At 37.3% G+C, this 20,561-nt stretch overlaps 1 protein-coding gene across 14 annotated transcripts in view; it reads right to left on the reverse strand.

Moving 5' to 3' along the window:
- The window catches only part of FRYL (FRY like transcription coactivator), a 177,509-nt gene that overhangs the window by 102,630 nt on the left and 54,318 nt on the right, over positions 1 to 20,561 (reverse strand). For all 14 annotated transcript variants that reach the window (XM_074866146.1, XM_074866149.1, XM_074866144.1 and 11 more), the window contains one exon: positions 778 to 977. In XM_074866146.1, the coding sequence (XP_074722247.1) occupies positions 778 to 897 (120 nt within the window). In that variant the 5' untranslated portion in view covers positions 898 to 977. The remainder of the gene's footprint in view (positions 1 to 777; positions 978 to 20,561) is intronic.

Here is a 20,561-nt window from a genome sequence, read left to right on the forward strand (position 1 = left end):
GTTGAAGATGATTCCATCAGTGACACCACAAAACATGTTTAGCCCCATTTTTGTGTTCTTTTGGATTGCTTCTTATTAACATTTTTTCCTAAAGTTTCCAAACTGGGGCTCGAGTGATCGCATGTGCACTTCTGCACATGAATACTTCTGCAAGCAGCAGTTGCAAACAGAGGCCTTCTGCAAGCTGGCCCTCTGCAAACTGCAGCATCTTGCCTGTTCAGCAAATTTCCCAGTTAAAAAAAACTTTTTTTCCCAGAAATTTCCAACTTTAAAAAAAATCCATTTATTTCAAGATCATGTGGTCTGGATCACCAACAGAAGTTTGCATTTTGCCTAATATGCAGTGTATGCTGGCTACTATATTCTTCCAGGTGCTAGTGTCATTACTTTGGAAAACAAACCAAATGCATCTTTGCTTGAAAGTATATTGTCAAAGCATTATTTCAAAAAACGTCAACAGGAAACACACTTCACAGTGTTAATGAAGGAACATATTTTTGTTGTCACTATTTCCTTTTGTAACCTTACAGAACTTATGAATACTAAGAGGTCTTGTTTCCAGTAACCACTACATAACAGTTTTAATAGAAATCAATAAAACATAATCCAGGTAGCAACCCTGTTTGCAGAAGCCTATTTATTCTTGAAGTAATCCCCTTGAAAAGTCAACAGTATCTGGGGATCTTTTCTTAGGTAACCATAAATATGGCAAATCAGACTATTTTAGGAAAAAAACCAGGACCATTTCAAGGGATGCTATGAAAAAAAAAGACTTACCAAAGGTTCAGCCATTACAACTTCAATTTTCTTTTCAGCTTGAACAGCAAATTCGGCAAAGAGGCTTTTGATGACATACTCGCCAGGTTTGACATCTGGATCAATAGTAATATTAGACATGATGATGCCTCTCTTTTCCCAGGTGGAAACAACACTTGGAGAAACTCTGCGTTTATTTACTCTGCTGGGTGGAGTAGAGGCTATAGGGGGACAAAAAAAAAAAAAAAAAGAAAAAGAAAGCTATAAAGCAGAGCTTCTAAACACAGCACCTGTCACTTCTTTACTTTCCCATCTACCACACAGATGTATTCACACAGTAAATTCTGTAAATCAGAAGGAGGAAATAACTAGCTATAACATCCAACAAGAATTTATTTTTTTTAATTAGGTGGGCAATTCTACTCTAAGTTGCATAAGAGTTTACAATGTAACTAATTTTTGTTATCGACAAAATGCAAAACCGCCTTACGCTACCACCCAGTTCTGATTACAACTGTATGATGATTATGATGAAGATTACAGCTTTTAATACCTGGTATCTTCAGTTCAAGTATGACTAAAAATCAAAAGATTCAATGTAATGGGTTATCTCCCTGTATTGTAAGAGGCAATTCAATTTTTATAAATCGTCCACGAAGTTCAAGTTTCTACTTGGTGTCCAAATATCTTCAAAAGAAGTCTTTCCTTGGCCCTTCTTGGCACTTTGTCAGTAAGCTGATTTTCCTAATAAGAATGCAAACCCTTTCTAGACATGTCTTGCTAACCATTCTTCTCCACTCTCTAGTCACAAATCTGAAAGACTTGTTCCTTATCAGAAATATTAATTAACTGCCCAATATATAAATAACACTGGATATATTTAGTCTCCCTCTCTAAGGATCAGCTCTTTTACCTTTATACTGAAATTGTCATATACTAAGTTTATGTATATTTATCCACCTTTAATTTTATTTTTCTCCCTAAGCAATCAAAACCATTTCTTTATCATCACAGCTGCCACACAATGTGAATTACAGTAGTGAAAATCAGGTATCAGAACTCACTCATACACGAGTTTAACACACGCACAACAATTAAATAATTATGATTCTTGTCTTGTGCACTATAAATCATAATAACTATTGACATCTCTAATGATGCCCCAGATGTACCCAGAAAGGTCTGATATTTCTCTAGCAGATGGTTTTTTTTAATAGATGTTGGGAATTGATATCAAGAATTCTTACCTATTGATATTAAGATTTTATTTTCCTAAGGTAGTTGTATAGGGAGCCAAATCTCAGTCTACTTTATTGTATTACATATCACAATTTGTTCAGGTAAGATTCTACAAGGCTTTTTGCAGTTAAAGTGTGAGGAGATGCACTTGGCCAATTTTGATAAACTTGCAAGATTTCTGCATGTTTTCAATTCATACATGTGTAATTCCTATTAGCTAAATAATATCCACAACTTTTATTCAAACATTTTCTCAGTGTTCAACTCATTCATTAAAATACTGGTTGCCATGAAGACCAAATCTTTGGTACTTCACTTCGCATCTTCCCAAGTTTGAGGCTCAGCCATTCATAACTTCTTCTATCAGTTCAAAAAGTAACATTTTATGTAATGCAGACTTCCTCAACTTTCACTGAAGGTAATCATTTATCAAACACATTAATGAAGTCAGCAATTCAGCAGGAGTGAAAACAGAATGGTCACAACTATCTTAGCCTCTAATCAAAAAGGGAGATTACCTTGCATAAGGTTGTGAATACTACATATGACCTGTGTTTTTTCCCCCTAAGTTTTTGTACAAACTTGCTGTTTAGTTGGAGTACTGCATAATTTTTCCGGTACATAAATTGCAGTATGTCATCTTCAAGTCTGGAAGAACTTGCCAAGGTCAGAGAGCCAAGTTCCCAGCAACCAAGGGCAACACCAGAACAACATGCACACACACTGCATGCCATAAAGCATTTCTGAACATCCTCTAACACTTTGATCTAGCACTTTGATCTTGGTAACAGAGGTCCTAAATGACACAGAAGAGCATGTGCCACACAGATCAGGCGATGGGAGATCAAAAACACTGCCATGTTCTAGATCCCTATGGTGCAAGTTCACTAGATGAAAGTACACAAAGACATTAAGAAACAGAACAAAGTGCATGCTGCAAAAGAAAGACAACAACTCAAAACATCTGACTTCAAAGAAGAATTCTTTCTTATCCCGTATCTGATGATTGGCTTGTCCCTCAGTACAGAAGCATAAATGTGTCAGGTGCTTTAAAAAATATTTCATTTTTTCACAACGTCCACATTGTCCAGCATCTGTGCTCTTGTCATTCTTAAGCCCCGATGCTTCCAAAGGCAGCCCATGAAACGAGAAAGATGCATTATGTGTCAAGAATGAGAGCACAGAGGTTTGAGAAGGCAAAAAGCAGCAATATATCCTTCCTAGCCATAGCAGGTGACAAACAGAAACACCAAGTACAAGACTGACAAAACAGAAAAATGCTGCAACACACAGATTTTGAACAACTCTTTCATCTCCATCTGCAGATGAACAAAATAAAAAAATCAAGTACCTAAGAACTCCTAACAGATAACACATGTTTCTAAGTAAACAGTTGCTTCTATCCTAAATATGAGAGTTTCTAAGAAAGCTAAAGCTTTGTTCTACTCAACAGATAAATTGCACTCATTATTTTCAATCACATACTGAAGCTAACAGACTGGAAAGAAATGAGAGAAGTTTAAATCTCCTTTTGAACATCATTAGCTGTGTCTGGTCAGAAGAAATTTAGAAAGTAACTGCTTTGGCTCCTTCTAGACTTACCTACTGGAGCATGCCACAATCGCCACATTATCAAGACTGGGGACTTAAGGAAACGTGCCACAGCTCCGGTCCAGTTCATGCTTCTGAACAATGAGAAGCTGGTACTCAACCAGCTTGTGTCTCTCTGTAGGGAAACTAAGGACTAATGTGCTGCTTAACCTAGAACTACATCTAGATTTGCTTTATGTAGACAAGTCTTAATAGTGTGTTTACACAATACATTTCTGTCTTCAGTTTTCAAAAGATCTCTTTAAAAAGCCCCTGTTGGGAAAACACTGAGAGCTCATCATCTTCGAAGTACTATCTTTACTTTGCATTAGTAAACTAATCTTCAGTAAAAGACTATCTTAGTATGTTAACTTTCAAAGCCACAAAACAGCTTCTCTCACTGAGGATGAAACCCCAGATTTTTAGACTGATCTAAACCCAGGCATACTGCAGGCAAATCCTCCCCCCAGGCTCACTCAGCAACACAGGAAATGAACTCAAAATAGGTAAACTGGACAAAACCTAACCCTGGCAAGAAAAAAAGAAGCAACTGGACTACAACCAGACCAGCTCCCAGAAGCGCTGCAGAAATTTTAGTGCAAGGCAGAGGGTACAACCATGAAGCCAGGGGAACATGGTACCGGGAGAGCCTTACATCAGCCTGCAGTGCCACGGACCCCAGCCCATGGCTACAGTTTCACACAAGCCTCCTTCAGATGGCACAAGCTGCAGTACTGCCGAAGGATGCAATCCCTCCCAGCTAGATATCTCCTTCCCTGTACCATCGTCCTCCTGTGAAAGCAAACTCAAGTGTGCAGCTATGTAATGAACTGAACTGGAAAAGCAGCATGTGTATTAATTTTTTTCCCCAGGTTAATTTTGACACAATCCCTTGTCCAATTCACTTGCCACATGACTGTACATACGCTTGTGCCAGCACAAAGAGGAGTCAATGCAGGGAGGGACAGTACTTGTCTTTTTACTCTTCCAGTGGCAGAGTTAAGGCTATCCTACAGTTGTACACTTTACTAATTGCTGTGTACATGTGCACAAACTCTTCAGCTGGTAATAAACCTCCTCAAAAAAAAAAACCAAGGGGAAAATATCAAACTGAAGCAATTATAAATGCTGCCATGAGAGGATTACAAATATCTTAGTTTTGCTGAAATGCCAGTGTAGTCAAAAGGCAGAATAATTTAATAGGATTTACTTTCATCTATGAACTTGCCAAGTACTTTCATTCATGACAGCATTAATGGTTCACATGAATGACTCTTGCCTTGCATATGACAATGTTCATGGTTCTATCTGCTATGTAAAACTAGTAAGTTAGTCAAACACACAGAGAAAAACACATAGGAGGGAAAAGGGGGGGAAGCTTGACTGTGTTTAATAATAAGATATACAGCAGTTCCTTAAAGAAAAGCCAAAATCTATTATCAGATTTCTTAACTAGATCAAACAACATTATTACCTGGTATAATTATGTTCAGTGAGATTCATTTACTCATGAACTTGCAATCGATACACAGTAGGAAGGGTCTACATGGATTTTAAATAGCATGCTTAATGGAAAAAAAAATCTCATTACACAACAGGATTAAATAATTTCTTTCTGCTATTCTTTGCCATCAAAGTATAAACCATCCTCTGCTCTTAGCTGTCAGAGGAAATTTAAGTTTCAAACCTTGTTCTGAACCTTCAAAATATGGACCATTCTACAGAACTTCATATGAAATCTGGAACCAAATATCATACCACTCGCAACAGTTCAAAACCAAAAAACTACTTTCATAAATCACTTGAACACACTGAATGTTATTCATTTGAAACAATATCCTGTTTGTCTGCTCTGATGCAAGCTAGTGCTACGTGGGAAATCTGGGAGCAAATGTCGTAGGAAATTTCTGTTAAACAGCATTGTTTGGTTGCTAGGGCCACACCAAATTGTTTGGATAGTTGCAAGGAACTGTAAAACAATACAAAGAATAATTAGGCAGACTACATACTCCTAGGTCAAAAGGCAACACACCCTGATGTATGCTAAATGAGAAACAAAGTTGCTCCATGTTAAACATGAGTGTCCAGAACTAGGAAAGGCAACCCAAAAAAATGCTATTTTTATCAGCCTGCTTTTCTCTGTATAGCCCCAAAGCATCAAGTATTTGAGGATATAAGCAGTGTTCTATTTACCAATGAGATTATTCAGGATTCGAACATACAAAGTAGGTACCAAAAGGTAACATATGTACCCCAGCCTGTGACAGTCTAAGAGTGCATTTTACTTCATGGCTAATACTAAATGATGATTTTTAGCTTTTGTACACATTTTTTGGTACTACTTTACACTTAGTCAAGTGTTGACACTTCATACGTGCTTTAAATAGTACTTTCTAAGTTTTTCATGTCTTTTCCTTTAACTGAAGTTTGCTTTCAGTTCCTGCTGTTTCTCAGGAAGTTGGAATGGTCAGACTGAAGAAAAACTTCCATCAGATATCTCCCCTCTTTCAAGATACCTGAAAATACATTTGGAATTATTTTATGTTTTTTAAATAAGATATAGAACTGTAAAATGAAGATACTCAACACACTTTTGAGAGGGCCTCCATAGTTTTCATCTAGCAGATCATAATCTTGGTTGCTATTTTTAAGTTCATTGCTAAGATAGTAAATCATTTTATACAGCTTACATTTAATGATTAAGCTTTCTAATTATTATTTTTGCAGCACATATAATATCACAGGTACTTTTCAGTTTCCTGTGATACTTGTTGCAGAATAGTTTGCATGTCCAACTGACAATATGAAAATTCCCAAAGACTGAAAATATTATCTATGTGGTTACTTAAAGGAATTTTTATTAAGCTCCTTGTCTTCTACTCTCATAAACATTTAGAACATTTCATCCTACCTCACAGAAGTGATATTAATATACACAGAAACACATCTGTAACAACTGTTAAGAGTGCTTCATAGCAACAAATCTTCAGTTATTTTACCAAAGGAATCATTTTTTCCTCATAAGGATATCAGTGCTCAAAAGAGATGGCAACCTATCCAGTATCATCTCAGCAAATTATGAGCTGAGCCAAAAAGTTAAACCTAGGTTTCCTGTGTCCCAGAGCAGCACCCTGTTCTCTTCAGAGTACTTCTTCAATAACCTTATCATCACTTCACAATTCTACAATTTCTGTAACCATCAGGTTTCTATTGTTTCCAAAGTCTCCTTACTCATATCAGTGAAAAAAACTCATGATTTGAATGAGAAAATCGGTGAACATCTTTATGAAGACAACAAAGTTCAACATACAATGCTCTAATAACAGATGCACATTTCAAATCTCAGCCTCCAGTCTATAGACAAATATAAAGAAAGAGCATTCTTCACTTATATCTCTTGGATTTGCTTTCAGAGTAGCAACAGGAAGATGCAGTTGCTGCTATTCATTTATCCAGTCAGTTTACCTGGGTTGCTGAAGCATGTGACAGCACAGCAGACCAGCCAGGTCTACTTCACTGGGTTTTGTCCAAACTAGTGATGGTGCATGGAGTCTGTCCATAAATTGGATTTATTACTGCCCTACTAGCTGTAGCTGATCTCATGTACAGTCAGCACCGCTGTACATGCAGCTCTGGCTGGTTCCTTGGTTTGCAGCATCACGCAAGCGCTGGAGTCAGCAGTCTTTGCAGAGATGGTAGATACTTCTGCATCACACTGCATTTATCCAGATTTTTCCACTTATTTCACTAACGCTCATTTACCAGCAAAACGTTACTCATTTTAAACTGTGCTAACAGATTACAGTAAAAGAGAATAAATTGAAAACTTGTAAAATATACTTATATACTTATTTTAATCACTTTTAGTTATATATAAATGTTACTCCAATTTTTTCAGTGATATATATTATTCTCAATAATGCGCTTAGATGGACTAAGATAATAAGCTTCTGCTAGATGCCATTTTTTGAGGCATTCTTAGGATGTGTTTAAAAAGAAGTACCTAATAAAAATATTATTCTTCATACTGGTATGAAAACCTGAAAGTGAAGGGAGAGGCAGTCTCCTAACACCACAGTCACGTCGCTTTACAGGATAACCTAAATAATGTGAATAAAATCCACAGTTGTTGCCAGTGAAATTATGTATCTATTAAGGACCACTGACCACACAAATCTTCATAGATTGTGTTACCTAGATATTCCTTTGCTTTACATAACATACACCTACTGACCAGTAACACCACAAATATAAACACAGTGTTTGCAACTGTAATCAGTCCAAATACACTAGAATATACATGACCAAGGGGGGGAAAAAAAAAAAAAAAAATCTGCTCTTTCTCCCATATTTCTCATATCTTACTCTGGATACATAGTTCCTGACAACAAACATCCTATTATTTTCAATACAGACTACACGACTAATTTATCCAGTGACATGAGGTATGGCATTCTCTCTTCTTTCTCTGCGTTGGCAGTATACAGTAAATTATCTTTGGAAAATGTCTAACAAAGATCATGGCTCCACATATCCAATTACACTACATGAACAGGCAAAGAACCATTATCTCATTAACAAGCCACATGGACTAAAAGCCCAGATTGCAAATTCTTATTCCCTCTCTCTCACTGATGTTATGTCAATTTGATGAAAAGAATTAAATAATCAGCAGTAGTAGCTGGTAATTCTGCCATGCATTTATGAAATGTCACATGTTAATAAAATAAATGGATTACCCACCTGTGAAGTAGAAACAGGCTTAGAACTGCCTTAGTTCAACAGTATGGTTCAGTGTAATGTTTGTAAAGCTAAGTCAAACCTTTCAGTGAGAGGAAGTTATATGCGTATTGATAACTTCCCCTCCATGTCTAAATCGGAACTTTCATTTTACTTCTGCAGTAGAAACACTTCCCTACTGACAATTTATCTAAGGAGCTTCAGATATGTTTACATTACATTTTAGCCAAGCTCTGGAACAAAGAAACATAAATGAATGCTACGTCAAGAAACAGAAGAGATGTTTACTTCAACAAGTAGCTAATTAAGAATATAGCTAAAATATGAAGGATGACCTGGGAGGGAATACGGAAAGAGAAGTTTTATAAGTGTATTGTAGGAACTGGTACTATGACAGATGAGCTTTCATTTGGACTCAAAAAACCACAGAACAAAAACCTCACAGAAATCTTCCGAAGCTTTATTATACAAATCATTTTTCTACCCCCAACAAGTATGAACATCCTTTCTTTATGGGACTCAACTAGGACAGGAACTGCCTATTTGTCTAGTTACAGGTACTCACATGAAGCTTGTTTTCTGCTTTCAAAGCCTCCGAAAACACAGGCAAAAAATTTAATCTTAGCTTTCCCCAAAATGCAGACTCCTCTGCTAGTAAATGGCAATAGAAACATTACTTCAGGCCGACACAGCAGAAACTCTAAGGCATAAAATCTTAATCTGGCAATATGTAGTTTTCTAGGTATCTCGGCCAGATTACAATCCCTTAGCAGATACAGTCTTGCTGCTACTGATGATCCCCAAATTTGAGGTTCTGCCTTTTAACTAGGTAGTTTTGTCTACAAAATAAGTTGTACAGTAAATTTCCCCCACTGCTCTTAATACCTGTGCCAATTTCACTCATAAACTGTAATTTTTAGATTTTCATTTGTCATAATGCTTTCTAGAAATTTAACCAGTCTCTTGCAAGGGAGAAAGCAAGAGAAATATGTTTCCATAATACTGCTTTGAACTTAAAAGTGATGGGGTTTTGTTGTTAAATAAAATCAATTTAAGTTCAGGAGAGAATTTCCAATCCATCTTTTCCACACCTACAAACATGGTCTGAGACATATGAAATCAGTCCCTGGCATGTCAAACACAGACAAGTGCTTGAAAGGTATCTTCTAAACTCCCTATCCCCAAAATCTTCTGCAGACTATTTGCTATCTTCTCTGCCACGTAGTACCTTTCCTCCTTTTCCATACTTATATTCAGACACTCCTTGAGAAAGTATTGTAAAGAGAACAAGAAATTCTTCTTGCCTAGCTGCTTTAGCAGCTGAGCAAATTCCAACCAGTAAATATTCCAGTCCCTGTACAGGACTTTGTATCTTGCAGTCTCTTCCCTACTTTATTTTGAGGAGCCTCAAAATAAAATAAGCATATTATTTCTTCCCTGAAACTCTAAAACAGACAGAAAGATAAAACAGATTACAGAGATAAAACCAGGAAAATTATTTTTAAGTACTTGTTTTGTCTAAACTCAAATACATGAGAAGAGAGAAACCAGACTATGAATTTCCCCAAGTAAATCCTACTGGCTTTGCCACTTCTTAAATAAGGACTATACTAGTCATCCCTCTTACCTTTATATATAGGTGAGAAGTAACAACCCCAGAAAACCTTCTTTCTAAACGTCTCTCATGTGTGCAATGCAGCACCACTACTGAATTGCAAAATACCAGTTTAAGTGTTTATCCCTGAATAAAGCTTTCTTTAAGGTCAAAAAAAACAAACAAAAATAAAAATTGCAGCAATCCTTGAAAACTCTTAGCAGAGTATCACATTATCCTCATACTGTATATACAGAACCCGATTCTCTACAAAATTGTGACTGAACAGGACAAACAACAGCCACGTACATCAATCACCTAAATCAGATGGGCGGGTATTTAATATCTACAGAACACAAATACTTTTATTAAGAAATGTAATGATTGAAAGAGGTCAGATCTGACATTCAGGACAGTGTCAGGACATCCAAGGCAGCCAGTCAGAAACAGACTATTAGTTATTGCTGGGCTCACTCTTTCAACTGAGAATGTTGGACTCAAGATCAGCAAAGGCTGCTACAAGCTACCAACTCAAAGACATATGCTGAAGCTCACCTGATCTCTCTTGCTATGTAATTCTAACTTAGTATGGGATGGCAGGGCAGAATGCCCCATCTATGGTGCAACTACCTTTGCAAACAAGAAATTTAAAATTAAATTAAAAAAACCTCTAAGATTTATGTAAGACCAATTTTACATATTCTAAAAATCCTTAATAACATAACAGCTAGGACATAGATGGGACATACTGGCTGAAATTGCTACAAGCATATACAAGAAGTACAAGTCATTATGTGAATCACTTCACAGAGACTTCTATGGTAGACCATGCATGTAGATTATTATCAGACAGGAAAAAAAATAAATTTAAAAATAATTTTGATAGCACATGATGACAAAAGCACAAACCACACACACTGGAAAACAATGTGATAAAGCACAAAAATTGGAGAGGGAAGAGGAAATCGGTTTGAACTCAATTGTCTCAAGTCCTGCCCAGTCATTCTTGATTATAGCATACCATCAGGAAATCCTGACCATTAAAGTGTCAGACCATTAAAAATGTAGTTTATGTAATTCCTTTTCTACAACAACTGCCAGAATAGAAAAACCTCTTCAGATAAACCATTTTAATTAAAAATCATATTTTGAATTTCACGGAAACCTTCACTTAGAAAGACATAAAATTTATTTAATAGTGTATTTGCAAACTGCTAATGTATTTAACATTATTTAACATTTGTTTCACTGTCAGAAAGCTGTTCTTAAGCTTAAAAGAATGTAAAGGATAAGTCTCTTTCATCTGTCCATAATCTAGAACACAATCTATCACATATGGAAGTAGGATAATGGCAGGAATGTAAAGGTTTGGGCTATAAGTTAAATTCCCAATGGTAATTTTCAGAAATGCTTTTACTATCCTGAAGTTTTATACAACTGTATCTTTTGATTAAATTTAAAGCTGCACATATAATAAAGCAAGCTAGACTTAATGTATGAATTTTTGCTGGAAAACAGTTCTGTAATCAAGTTGCAAACTTCTCAAGAGAAAAAATACCACCCCAAGCACACATCTGTTACCTACTGGAAAACCAGTAGAAGACTTAACATGACCCTGTCAACATACTTTGCACAGCACCAAAGTACTAGCGCTGTGTTGGCAAGTCATAGAGGTAATGTATCCTGATATCTGTTTCCTTCAAAACACTTAATTATAACAACTGAGCATGTACAACTGCCAAGTTTCACTCATTTACAAATTTTGTATTCCCTCAAAAGAATAACCACATAAGTAAAAAACCCCCTAAACCTGTTTCTTTACTTCCTAATGTTAGGCTTCTACAGCGTTATACGTCATACCTTCAGTAACAATGCAAACACAGAAGCAATTCTATTCCAGTATGGTTAAATTGCATTTAAAAAAAGCTTACACTACGGATTTTAAAAAGCAATCTCTAATGCTTATTTTTTATTTAAAATTATTACTGTAACAGAAATAAAGACGACAACTTCCTTTCAAATATGTAGAGCAAGGACAGAATAGCGTAACTTTGGCTTGTTCTGCTTGTTTTTCTGATCCACCTGCCCTTAGGAAAATGTAAACCAAGCCATCACTAAGTCTGAGCTAGTAGTATTCCCTGGCTTTCAAAGGGACCTATAAGCTCAGGCTCATCACCATACCAGTTGTGGTTATCATGCTTTTAGATAGTATTGTGCATTCACATAAGAGCCAAGAGGCCATAACTTGTGAAAGTACCACCCATCTTTCTATCAGTTCTAACTCCTGCAGTCTGTCCTTCAGACAACTGGAAGGAGCTCAGCTCAGATGTTAGTTATCTGGCAACAATTCTACTGATTCATGCCATCAATTTTTTCTCTAAACACGAGCAGTTACAACTTTCTCTGATGATGTTAAAGCTAAAAATATTGACATCATCCCACAGCTCGCTGTTGGATGCCCAGCCTGGCTGCAGCATTGACACAAACTTCACCAGGAAGGATTCAGAAATTAAGTATCCATTTGAGCCTAACAGGTATGTATAATCCTATCACCTGCATCAATGTTTTTCAGTATTCTGCCATTAGCAGACTTTTGGGGGTTTTCTTAAGGAAGTTTCCAAGAGGGGTGCAGATTCCTACTGAGCAAATTCAAGCTCGCTAGGGGCAGTTTGGTTTCCCTCCATTCCCTCTCCAGGCTGACACACTGTAGTTTGAGAGCCCCAGAAGGACAGTCAATCTATCAAGTGACAGGTAAGGCTGCAGGTAAACTTGCACACACACTTTCTCCTGCATGCCCTGCTCAGCCCATGAGGGCGGGGGAAGCAGGGCAGAGAACACAACATTTACTGCTAACAGAGAAATCCATTTTTTCCTTCCTGGGCTTTCAAATTGAAGGCTGCACCAGCCTGGAAATGCACTGATACTCTGAATCCTATGTTAAGCATGCGCTAATAAATGCTTGGCAAGTGATGTTAAATTTAAAAGCGTAAGGGAGGCAAAGGCAGCAGTGGGAAGATACACAGTCAGGCCTGGGGACTAGAAGAGGAGAGAGAATTTTATATTTGCTAGTGTTTATTACAGATGTCCATATATACTGTTCTACAAGTTAAGGAAGGACACGTTTCCACAGCAATGACAAGAGTGAACTTACGCTGAATAAAGACTTCATTTCTATGGTACACTAATTACATGAAGAGAAAGAAAAGCACAAACTAAACCCTAAATCTAAAGCTTTAAGAGGTAATACCTAAAAACCTAAAACTAAGGCAAGGATATAGCACCAAAGGAATACAAGCACATTGATATATGGGCTGCACAGACAACTGAATTCTAACACTTGTCACTGCAAACATATAATCTGTGATGAGTTTTTGTTTCCTTTCAATAGATTAACAGATACCTATACACCACACACAAAAATTGCATCAAGTAACATGGTCGAAGTGATCACAGGCATGCCTCTGTTAACCAGCAAACAGAAAAAGAAACTTAAATACCTTCTCTCATCTTTTCTAATCCACATTTCTCTGGAAAAACAAAATTCCAAATCCTCAGTTTGAAGAATTAAGGATATAAAAAAACCCAATTGATGCACTGTACTGAAAGAAAAAACAATGTCAAAATGCTCAACAACTTTACATTTGATATTATTTCCAAAAAGATAGTGTCAGACGTCAGCAACTTTCGCAAAGAGTTCTCTTGCTGAGCATAACCCAATGTGGTTTGTTTAAACCTCCCCACACTGCCTGCTTATTCTTTCTTTGTGAGAAGAGGGCAATTCCAGCTCCCAGTAGAAAGAGGAAAAGACTTTTCCTCATTATCCTCATTATGCTCATTATCCTCAATTATCCTCATTAATGTCAAACTGATATCTTTCCTGAGTAAATGCAAAAAGTAATGAATACTGGCAGCTCTGCTGTAAAAAGCTATTTTGGAAAAGTATTCCGGAGCATCAGCTATAAAGTAAACAATAACTTCAAATCATGTATCATTAAAATAAAAAACCAACCTATTTAAAAAAAAAATCTATAAAGAAACGAAATTAATTTATTTTAATATGTTCCATATAAGCATATTAATATTTCAGATGAAAAATATTTCTACAAATTAAAGCTCAGAAACATCACATTAGCTCAGACTGGGTCCTTGTACATAGTATTTTCACATCTTTGTAAGTAACTGCCTAGTGAAGTACTCAGAAATATTATAACAATATTTCAGATACTGAGGTATGGTTTGAAAATTAAAAGTGTTAGATATACACACAAGGATTTAAAAAGAGAAAAAACAAATACATTTGAACATTGGGATATGCTCAAGCATACACAGATCAGGGTTAGAATAAGTCTCATGCATTAAGTATCAATTTCAGGAAGCAACAACTGTTCCTACACTCCGATTCTGTCAGTTTTGCCTAGTAATCCTCCATATGAACATACAAGCTGAAAAAGGAAATAAACCTCTGAAGCCTAACTCAATCTGTCATGTTTAACACCAACATGCCGAGGAGGAGGAAAAAAAAATTACAAAAACTACATTCTTACAGTAAGTTTGCTGAGGAGTCAAAACAAAACAAGAAAAACCAATTTTTGCACATCCAAGTAACTACCTAAATTTAATTGTTTAAAAAAAATAATCTTATCTGAACACATTCCTTAAATAGTTTTCTGCTCTGGGGATCAGCTGTTCTGAAAATTCAGCTCTGATGGGTTTCAGTTCGGAGTACAACTAACCAGTTAGCACACAGGAGAGGTTGATTATTTTTCAGCTAGAGCATAAATTTCCTTGTGATGGCACACACATCTCTTACAAATTTATTGTAAATCCTCTGCTTTTAAATTAGGTAGAGTTGTTTACTTTTTTCTGTTTACCAAATGTACTCTTTTGAGCCAAGTCCTTTCACTCACCAAACTACAAAAAAACAGCAATGTCAGCTGCTGAGTTGGTGATGATCTGGGATGTCCATTTTCATTTTTTCTTAGGGGAAAAAAGTTTGATGAATATGAAAACTGCAAATATCTAGAAGAGTCAGGAATGTTCACTAGGTCACTTAGCCAAATTTGTTTTGCTTCTGTGGTTATTGTGGGAACTGTATTTTGATGCTCCTTAGCACTTTTTAAGTCCTCAACAGCATAAGGTACCACTGAGTTCACACGAAGCCCTTTAAAGGTAAGCATGAGACACTTGTATTTCTAACCAGATCTTTTGAATAAATTTATCTATGCTAACTGCAAATAAAAGTAAACTAAACTAGCAAGAATCTGAAGTTGTGGAACTCCTCAGAAAAACAGATGACAGCCTTCAGGACTTGAAATCTTTGGAGAAAGCGCAAGGGCACAGCACACACCTGGCGAAAAAATCTCACACAGCATGCAGACACAGCCAGTGCTCAAAGTAGACTTCTGTAAGAAGACAATACTAAGTACCATGCAGTGCTATTCTTAGACACCACAAACACACTGAGCTTTCAGAGTTAACAGCTTCTTTGTCAGTTCCAAGGGAGGAGACTAGTCACATCTGAAACAAAAATAGGTTATCATATGCTTGTCCGTGGAACTCCAAACTACATAGCTAAATTGGTCATTTAAAAGATTTGAGCTGTATGTATTGGAATTTAAAGGAAAAATAAAAAGCTTTTTTTCTCCTGCCTTCCTCAACTTTCATTTTAACTTTTTATCTGATTCTAATTTACTTCAGAAAGTAGTTTGCTTTCTGCACAATAAGAACCCTTCTCTGGTTTCAATACATGCTTACAAGCTCTAAAAAGCATTGCAGAGAACTGTAACTGAGAGGCTCAGACTGGTATGAACGGGAAGGTCTGGCTGTGGAGGCACCAGGGGAAGTAGGGCTCTCAGCACAGCCTGTGTGAACGGCACCCGGGTGAGGAGGTCACGGAGACCCCACGTACATCTACCTACAATTTCACAACACACCCAGATCTGGAGACAAAGAACCGTGGCAACTCACAGAGGTGGGACAGGACAGATACACTGATCACTGTCAGCTCCAAAAGCACACATCCAAAACCTGTTGGCAATTGAAGAACCACCCAGGACATGAGGAAAATATGGCATCTGGTATACTTACCTCCCATACCATGGCCATGGATTCCAGACCTAACAGCTGGACACAAGCACTGTGGTGCTTTTTTGCTGGACAGACACCTTGAACACCCCTGTTCTGGTGCCCAGCTGCTGGATACATACAGATTTTGCTTGTGTAACTTTGATATCCTGCTGTGGGGCTTGACAGACTGTGAGAGCGAGTAAAAACCCTTTTTTTCCCCTCAGTTCTTACTTTAAATAACATCTCCTTTCCCTCTTACAAGGTCTCACATTTACATCTGCTACATGGTTTATACAATGTTGCAACAGTATTTTCGACACTGTTTTCTGATAAAAATTAAGTGGTAGGATTCATATTTTCATAGGAAGACACAGAAAATATCCACAGTCTAACAGCAAAGTAACAGAGACACTTGCCTATAAAATGGAGCATGGTAGAATCTGTTCTGAAGTCTTCCATGCTGATGAACAGGAATAAAAATATGTTTATATATAAAACTATATTTTAAAGAGAGCAGCCTGTAAGGAGGTAGGACAACTGCGTCACAGCTACATTCAGAACTGTAGTCATTTGAATACTACCAGGTCTTGAGGCTTGGCAAGTAACTAAGCATCTAACTATGCACTGACACCAACTATGGCTTGGCCATTAATGACAGGAGCAGTGTTTGGGTGGTATTTTGAAGACTACGCAGTTCACTACAAATACAGTAAAAATAAAAGAAGAAATATACTGGAAGAAAGATATGAAACTATTAAGATTCTGCTTTAAAAATTTTACAACATCCAGCCATCTTCAGGAGTAGAAGGTAAAATTTCCTAGTAGAGGCTATCACAAAAAATGGTTGTATAATCCATAAGGCTCCTTACTACCGCTACATGAAGAAAAATATAAGGTCACTTAGGTGACCGACAAGAATTAGCACAAGATAGCTAGCCCATGCCACCATCTCCACAGTTGCAATACATAAGTATACTGGTAGCATTATTTTGAAAATGGAGCAATACTTGCTTCATTCTTGCTCAGGTATACCATTACCAAAACTGGTTTTATGCGTTGCCCAATTATTCCCACTCATCTTTGGAAGTCTCAGCTTCTCTGGTCAAGGTTTTGGACCTCAAGCTTCCTCAGTATATCAAAGTTACACGGGCAAAATCTGTACGTATCCTAAGAAAACATTACCTCATTAATCACTCTACAATAATAAAACACAGATTAGATAAACAACTAAACAACTGAGTGGGACAGAAGCAGAGAGCAGGGAAGCTGTCTGGCTGCAGTGGGACTGCACGGTGACTACGGAGCTCAGTTGGAGGTTAGGGCCTCAAAGCAGGGAGCGCTCTGGTCCTGACACCTGGAAGGAGACCAAATGCAAACCACAAAACAATAACGAGCTCTGGCCTCTGCCGAGTTACACTCTCAGCCAGTGACCTAGAAATCGGAGTTTCACATCCAGAGCTCATTGCTTATCTTTTTCCCTGATGATGTGGTATTTAAGTTTGTGTAGTCACGTATTGACAACATCATAAAACACCAAGCTGTTTTAATCATGCTACAAAAGCCCACTTCCCTTCTGAGCTGACTGTAAATTTGCTAGACCCACAGATGAATAAGATTATGGTTTTCTTCCTCTGCAGATGGAGAACAGGAGGCAGTCTGACCAGCACGCACTGCTACTCCACAGACACAATTCAAGGGGAGGAGCAGAGTTTAATCTCCAGAAATATGTTATCAATACCCTGCTAAAGCAGCTGCACTTGGCAAGAAGCATGGGAAAACAGAGAAAACTCAAGAGAAATCTATTGGGGTTTTTTTCCTAATTGTAGATGATGATGAAAACTTGCAACACTTAACAAGGCTCTGCCACCTCAATGGAGTCACAATGAAGACTGCACAAAGCAAACATCTTCAAGTTAACAATACAGACCAATACATACAAAAGTTAGAAATATCCCATCCTCCTCTCACGAGAACTTTTTATTTTTAGGCAAGACACACACAAAGCACACACACATTACAGTGCCATTAACTGGGAAGGTTAACTCAGGCCTAGTCCCCAGCTTCTGGGTAGTACTCCGAGTCAGCAGGAATTGGGGACTGAGGCTCCTGAGAATTACAACCCTGCAGAGAAAAACCTGTCGAGACAGCACAACCGCTCTTCTGCACCTTCATGGGTCTCTGTCACCTCTCCCAGTCTCCAAATAGCTAAAGCTATCCAATATTCACGATCACTTTTTGGCAGTCAGTCTCCATAACCTCAGTCTTAAAACTGCAAATACAAAACGAAACTAAGTCATTTTCAAGGACTTGACACCATTTTTATCGGCACCATTAATGTAAATGGTCTTAGCAGAAGTAAGGAAGTACAGAATAGATATGAAAGCTTGAGGAAACTCTAAAGAAGTGCAAGAATGTATTTAATAAACCAGTATCTAAACTAAAATTAACCGAGGAATCAGTACTTACTCACTTCAAGTCTTCAGACTAAGCAGTGCATATTATTTTTTTATTATGAAAACTCGCATCTCCAGGGAGACACCAGCTTGGCACAGTGAGGTTCAGTTTTAGTGAGGCTGAACTTCAGCTCAATATGCTTCAAAAAGTTTCCGTGCTCAGCGGTGGCATAATTCACATTCTTCATCACATTTTACATAGTGAAATCCTAAAGCTTGCTTCCAAAAATACAGAACCAGTGTCTGCGCCTTTCACAGGGCCCTCCCAGGCCCTGTCTTGCCATCTTCCCCCCTATTTGATTAAACAAGTTATGTTGCTGTTTCCCTTATCCTCTCCAACACGAACACTCTAGTTTTCCAGTTACCGTATCCCCTTCAGGGATAATGCAGCCATAAAAGACAGGCATAAACTATAAATTAAAAATAATTAAGTAAAATGTATTCAAACAATCCTTTGAACAGTACTACAGTGACACATTCTAGGAAAACTTTTTTAGCAGTGGAATCACTTTCCCTTTGGTCACCTTTCGCCATATTTGTGAAACCTGGTTTTGTTCATATTGTTTTGCTTAACATAATTCTTCCAGAATTAGTGATGAACTTTTACCTCCTTTCCTGTGGAGGAATAATTATAGATTGAAGTACCCTTTCAGGGTTTTTTTAATTATTATTTAAGAAGAAGGGGAAAAAAAAGATATAAAAAGATTCCAAAAATCTCTATTATTCATTCACTTCTGCTAGGGAATTTCTAGGTTTTGGATTCCTCCATCCTTTTTTCCTATCCTGTTAATTTCTGAAGAGAGAGGTTAAAAGATGAGAATACCCCTACAAGCAGAACAATGCACGACTCCACCTTAATATCCCCCCCGATCAGTCTGTCATGGGTTTCTGGCCACAGTGTCTTGAACAGCTATCAAAAAAACTTTGAACTTCTCAGCCAAACCTCAGTACACCTGGGTCAGCTTCCTTCTTTCTTTGCTTTGCTGTCATAAGAACGAAGTGCCAATCGCCAGCCACTCTTCCAGGACAAGACCTCATTTGTAGCTGAAAGAACAGTAAAAATCTGGTGATATTTGGCCCAACTGCTCTGTCCTGCTGACAGATGGCAGAAACAAGATGTCAGAGAGAAAAAAGAGGCAGCTTTCCACTGAGATGTCAGACACTCAGTTTTCTAAGCCTAACGTTGACTGCATTAAGAGCCACCGAGTTGTTACTGACCAGTGACCCTGGTGCACTGGCACCTTTGCAAACAACACAGTTCCTAACCTGAATATCTGAAGTTCTAGTTCAGCAGTGTGAACAAAGGAAGCAAACAGGGATGATGAATAAAAGAAGCAAAAGGATGAAAATCAACAATTCCTAAGGTTACTTGCGCTGCTTTGATAGCACTGTGAATATAACAATTCTTTCTAATATCCATTAATTAGTTAGCATTGATTTAAAAGGGTTTAAGCCATTCACACATCCTTCTAGACCAGCGTTCTGGTCCGTAGCAACTGTCTACAAAGGGAACTTCAAAAAGTAAAGTGGAAAATATCCCCAAATCACATGCCAGCTGTGCCCGATGGGCAGAACCAGAGGAGTCATTTATACTTCCCATGCTGTGCTTTCCTAAGATCTCTGAGAAATTAATTACTTCTAGAACTTGAACTAATTCTTGAGCAAGAAACCCATAAATATTAATGTTTTAAATAAAAATTTTTATTTTAGAAGCTTGAAATGGTTGTTTTTTTAAACTCTTAGTGGTCTACTTCTGAGGCTATGTAAAACTGAAGGAAAGTACTCTTTCTCCCCTTTGGATTTCCAAAATCTTGATTCTTAAGAGAAGAACAAGAAAAGGTAGAGTGAGGAAAAATTTTTATATGCCTGTTGTTTTCTACTACTACTTTGAAAGCATTAAACATTCATTAGTAGTATTTACTCTGAACTGAGTAAAATCTGTCCTACATACATTGCTTGTCTTGTTTGTTCTAACTATACCTACTGTCTGAGATCTGATTAAAGTAATTAAAGAGTCATAAAAAATGTAATTCTGTAATTCTATTGAAACATTTTCCACCTCTAGCTTTTTGACCATCATCATTTTAAATACTTCTTGATTGGTCCATAAAAACTCCTGGATT

This window comes from Strix uralensis, chromosome 4, assembly GCF_047716275.1.
Source record: "Strix uralensis isolate ZFMK-TIS-50842 chromosome 4, bStrUra1, whole genome shotgun sequence".
Taxonomy (NCBI): domain Eukaryota; kingdom Metazoa; phylum Chordata; class Aves; order Strigiformes; family Strigidae; genus Strix; species Strix uralensis.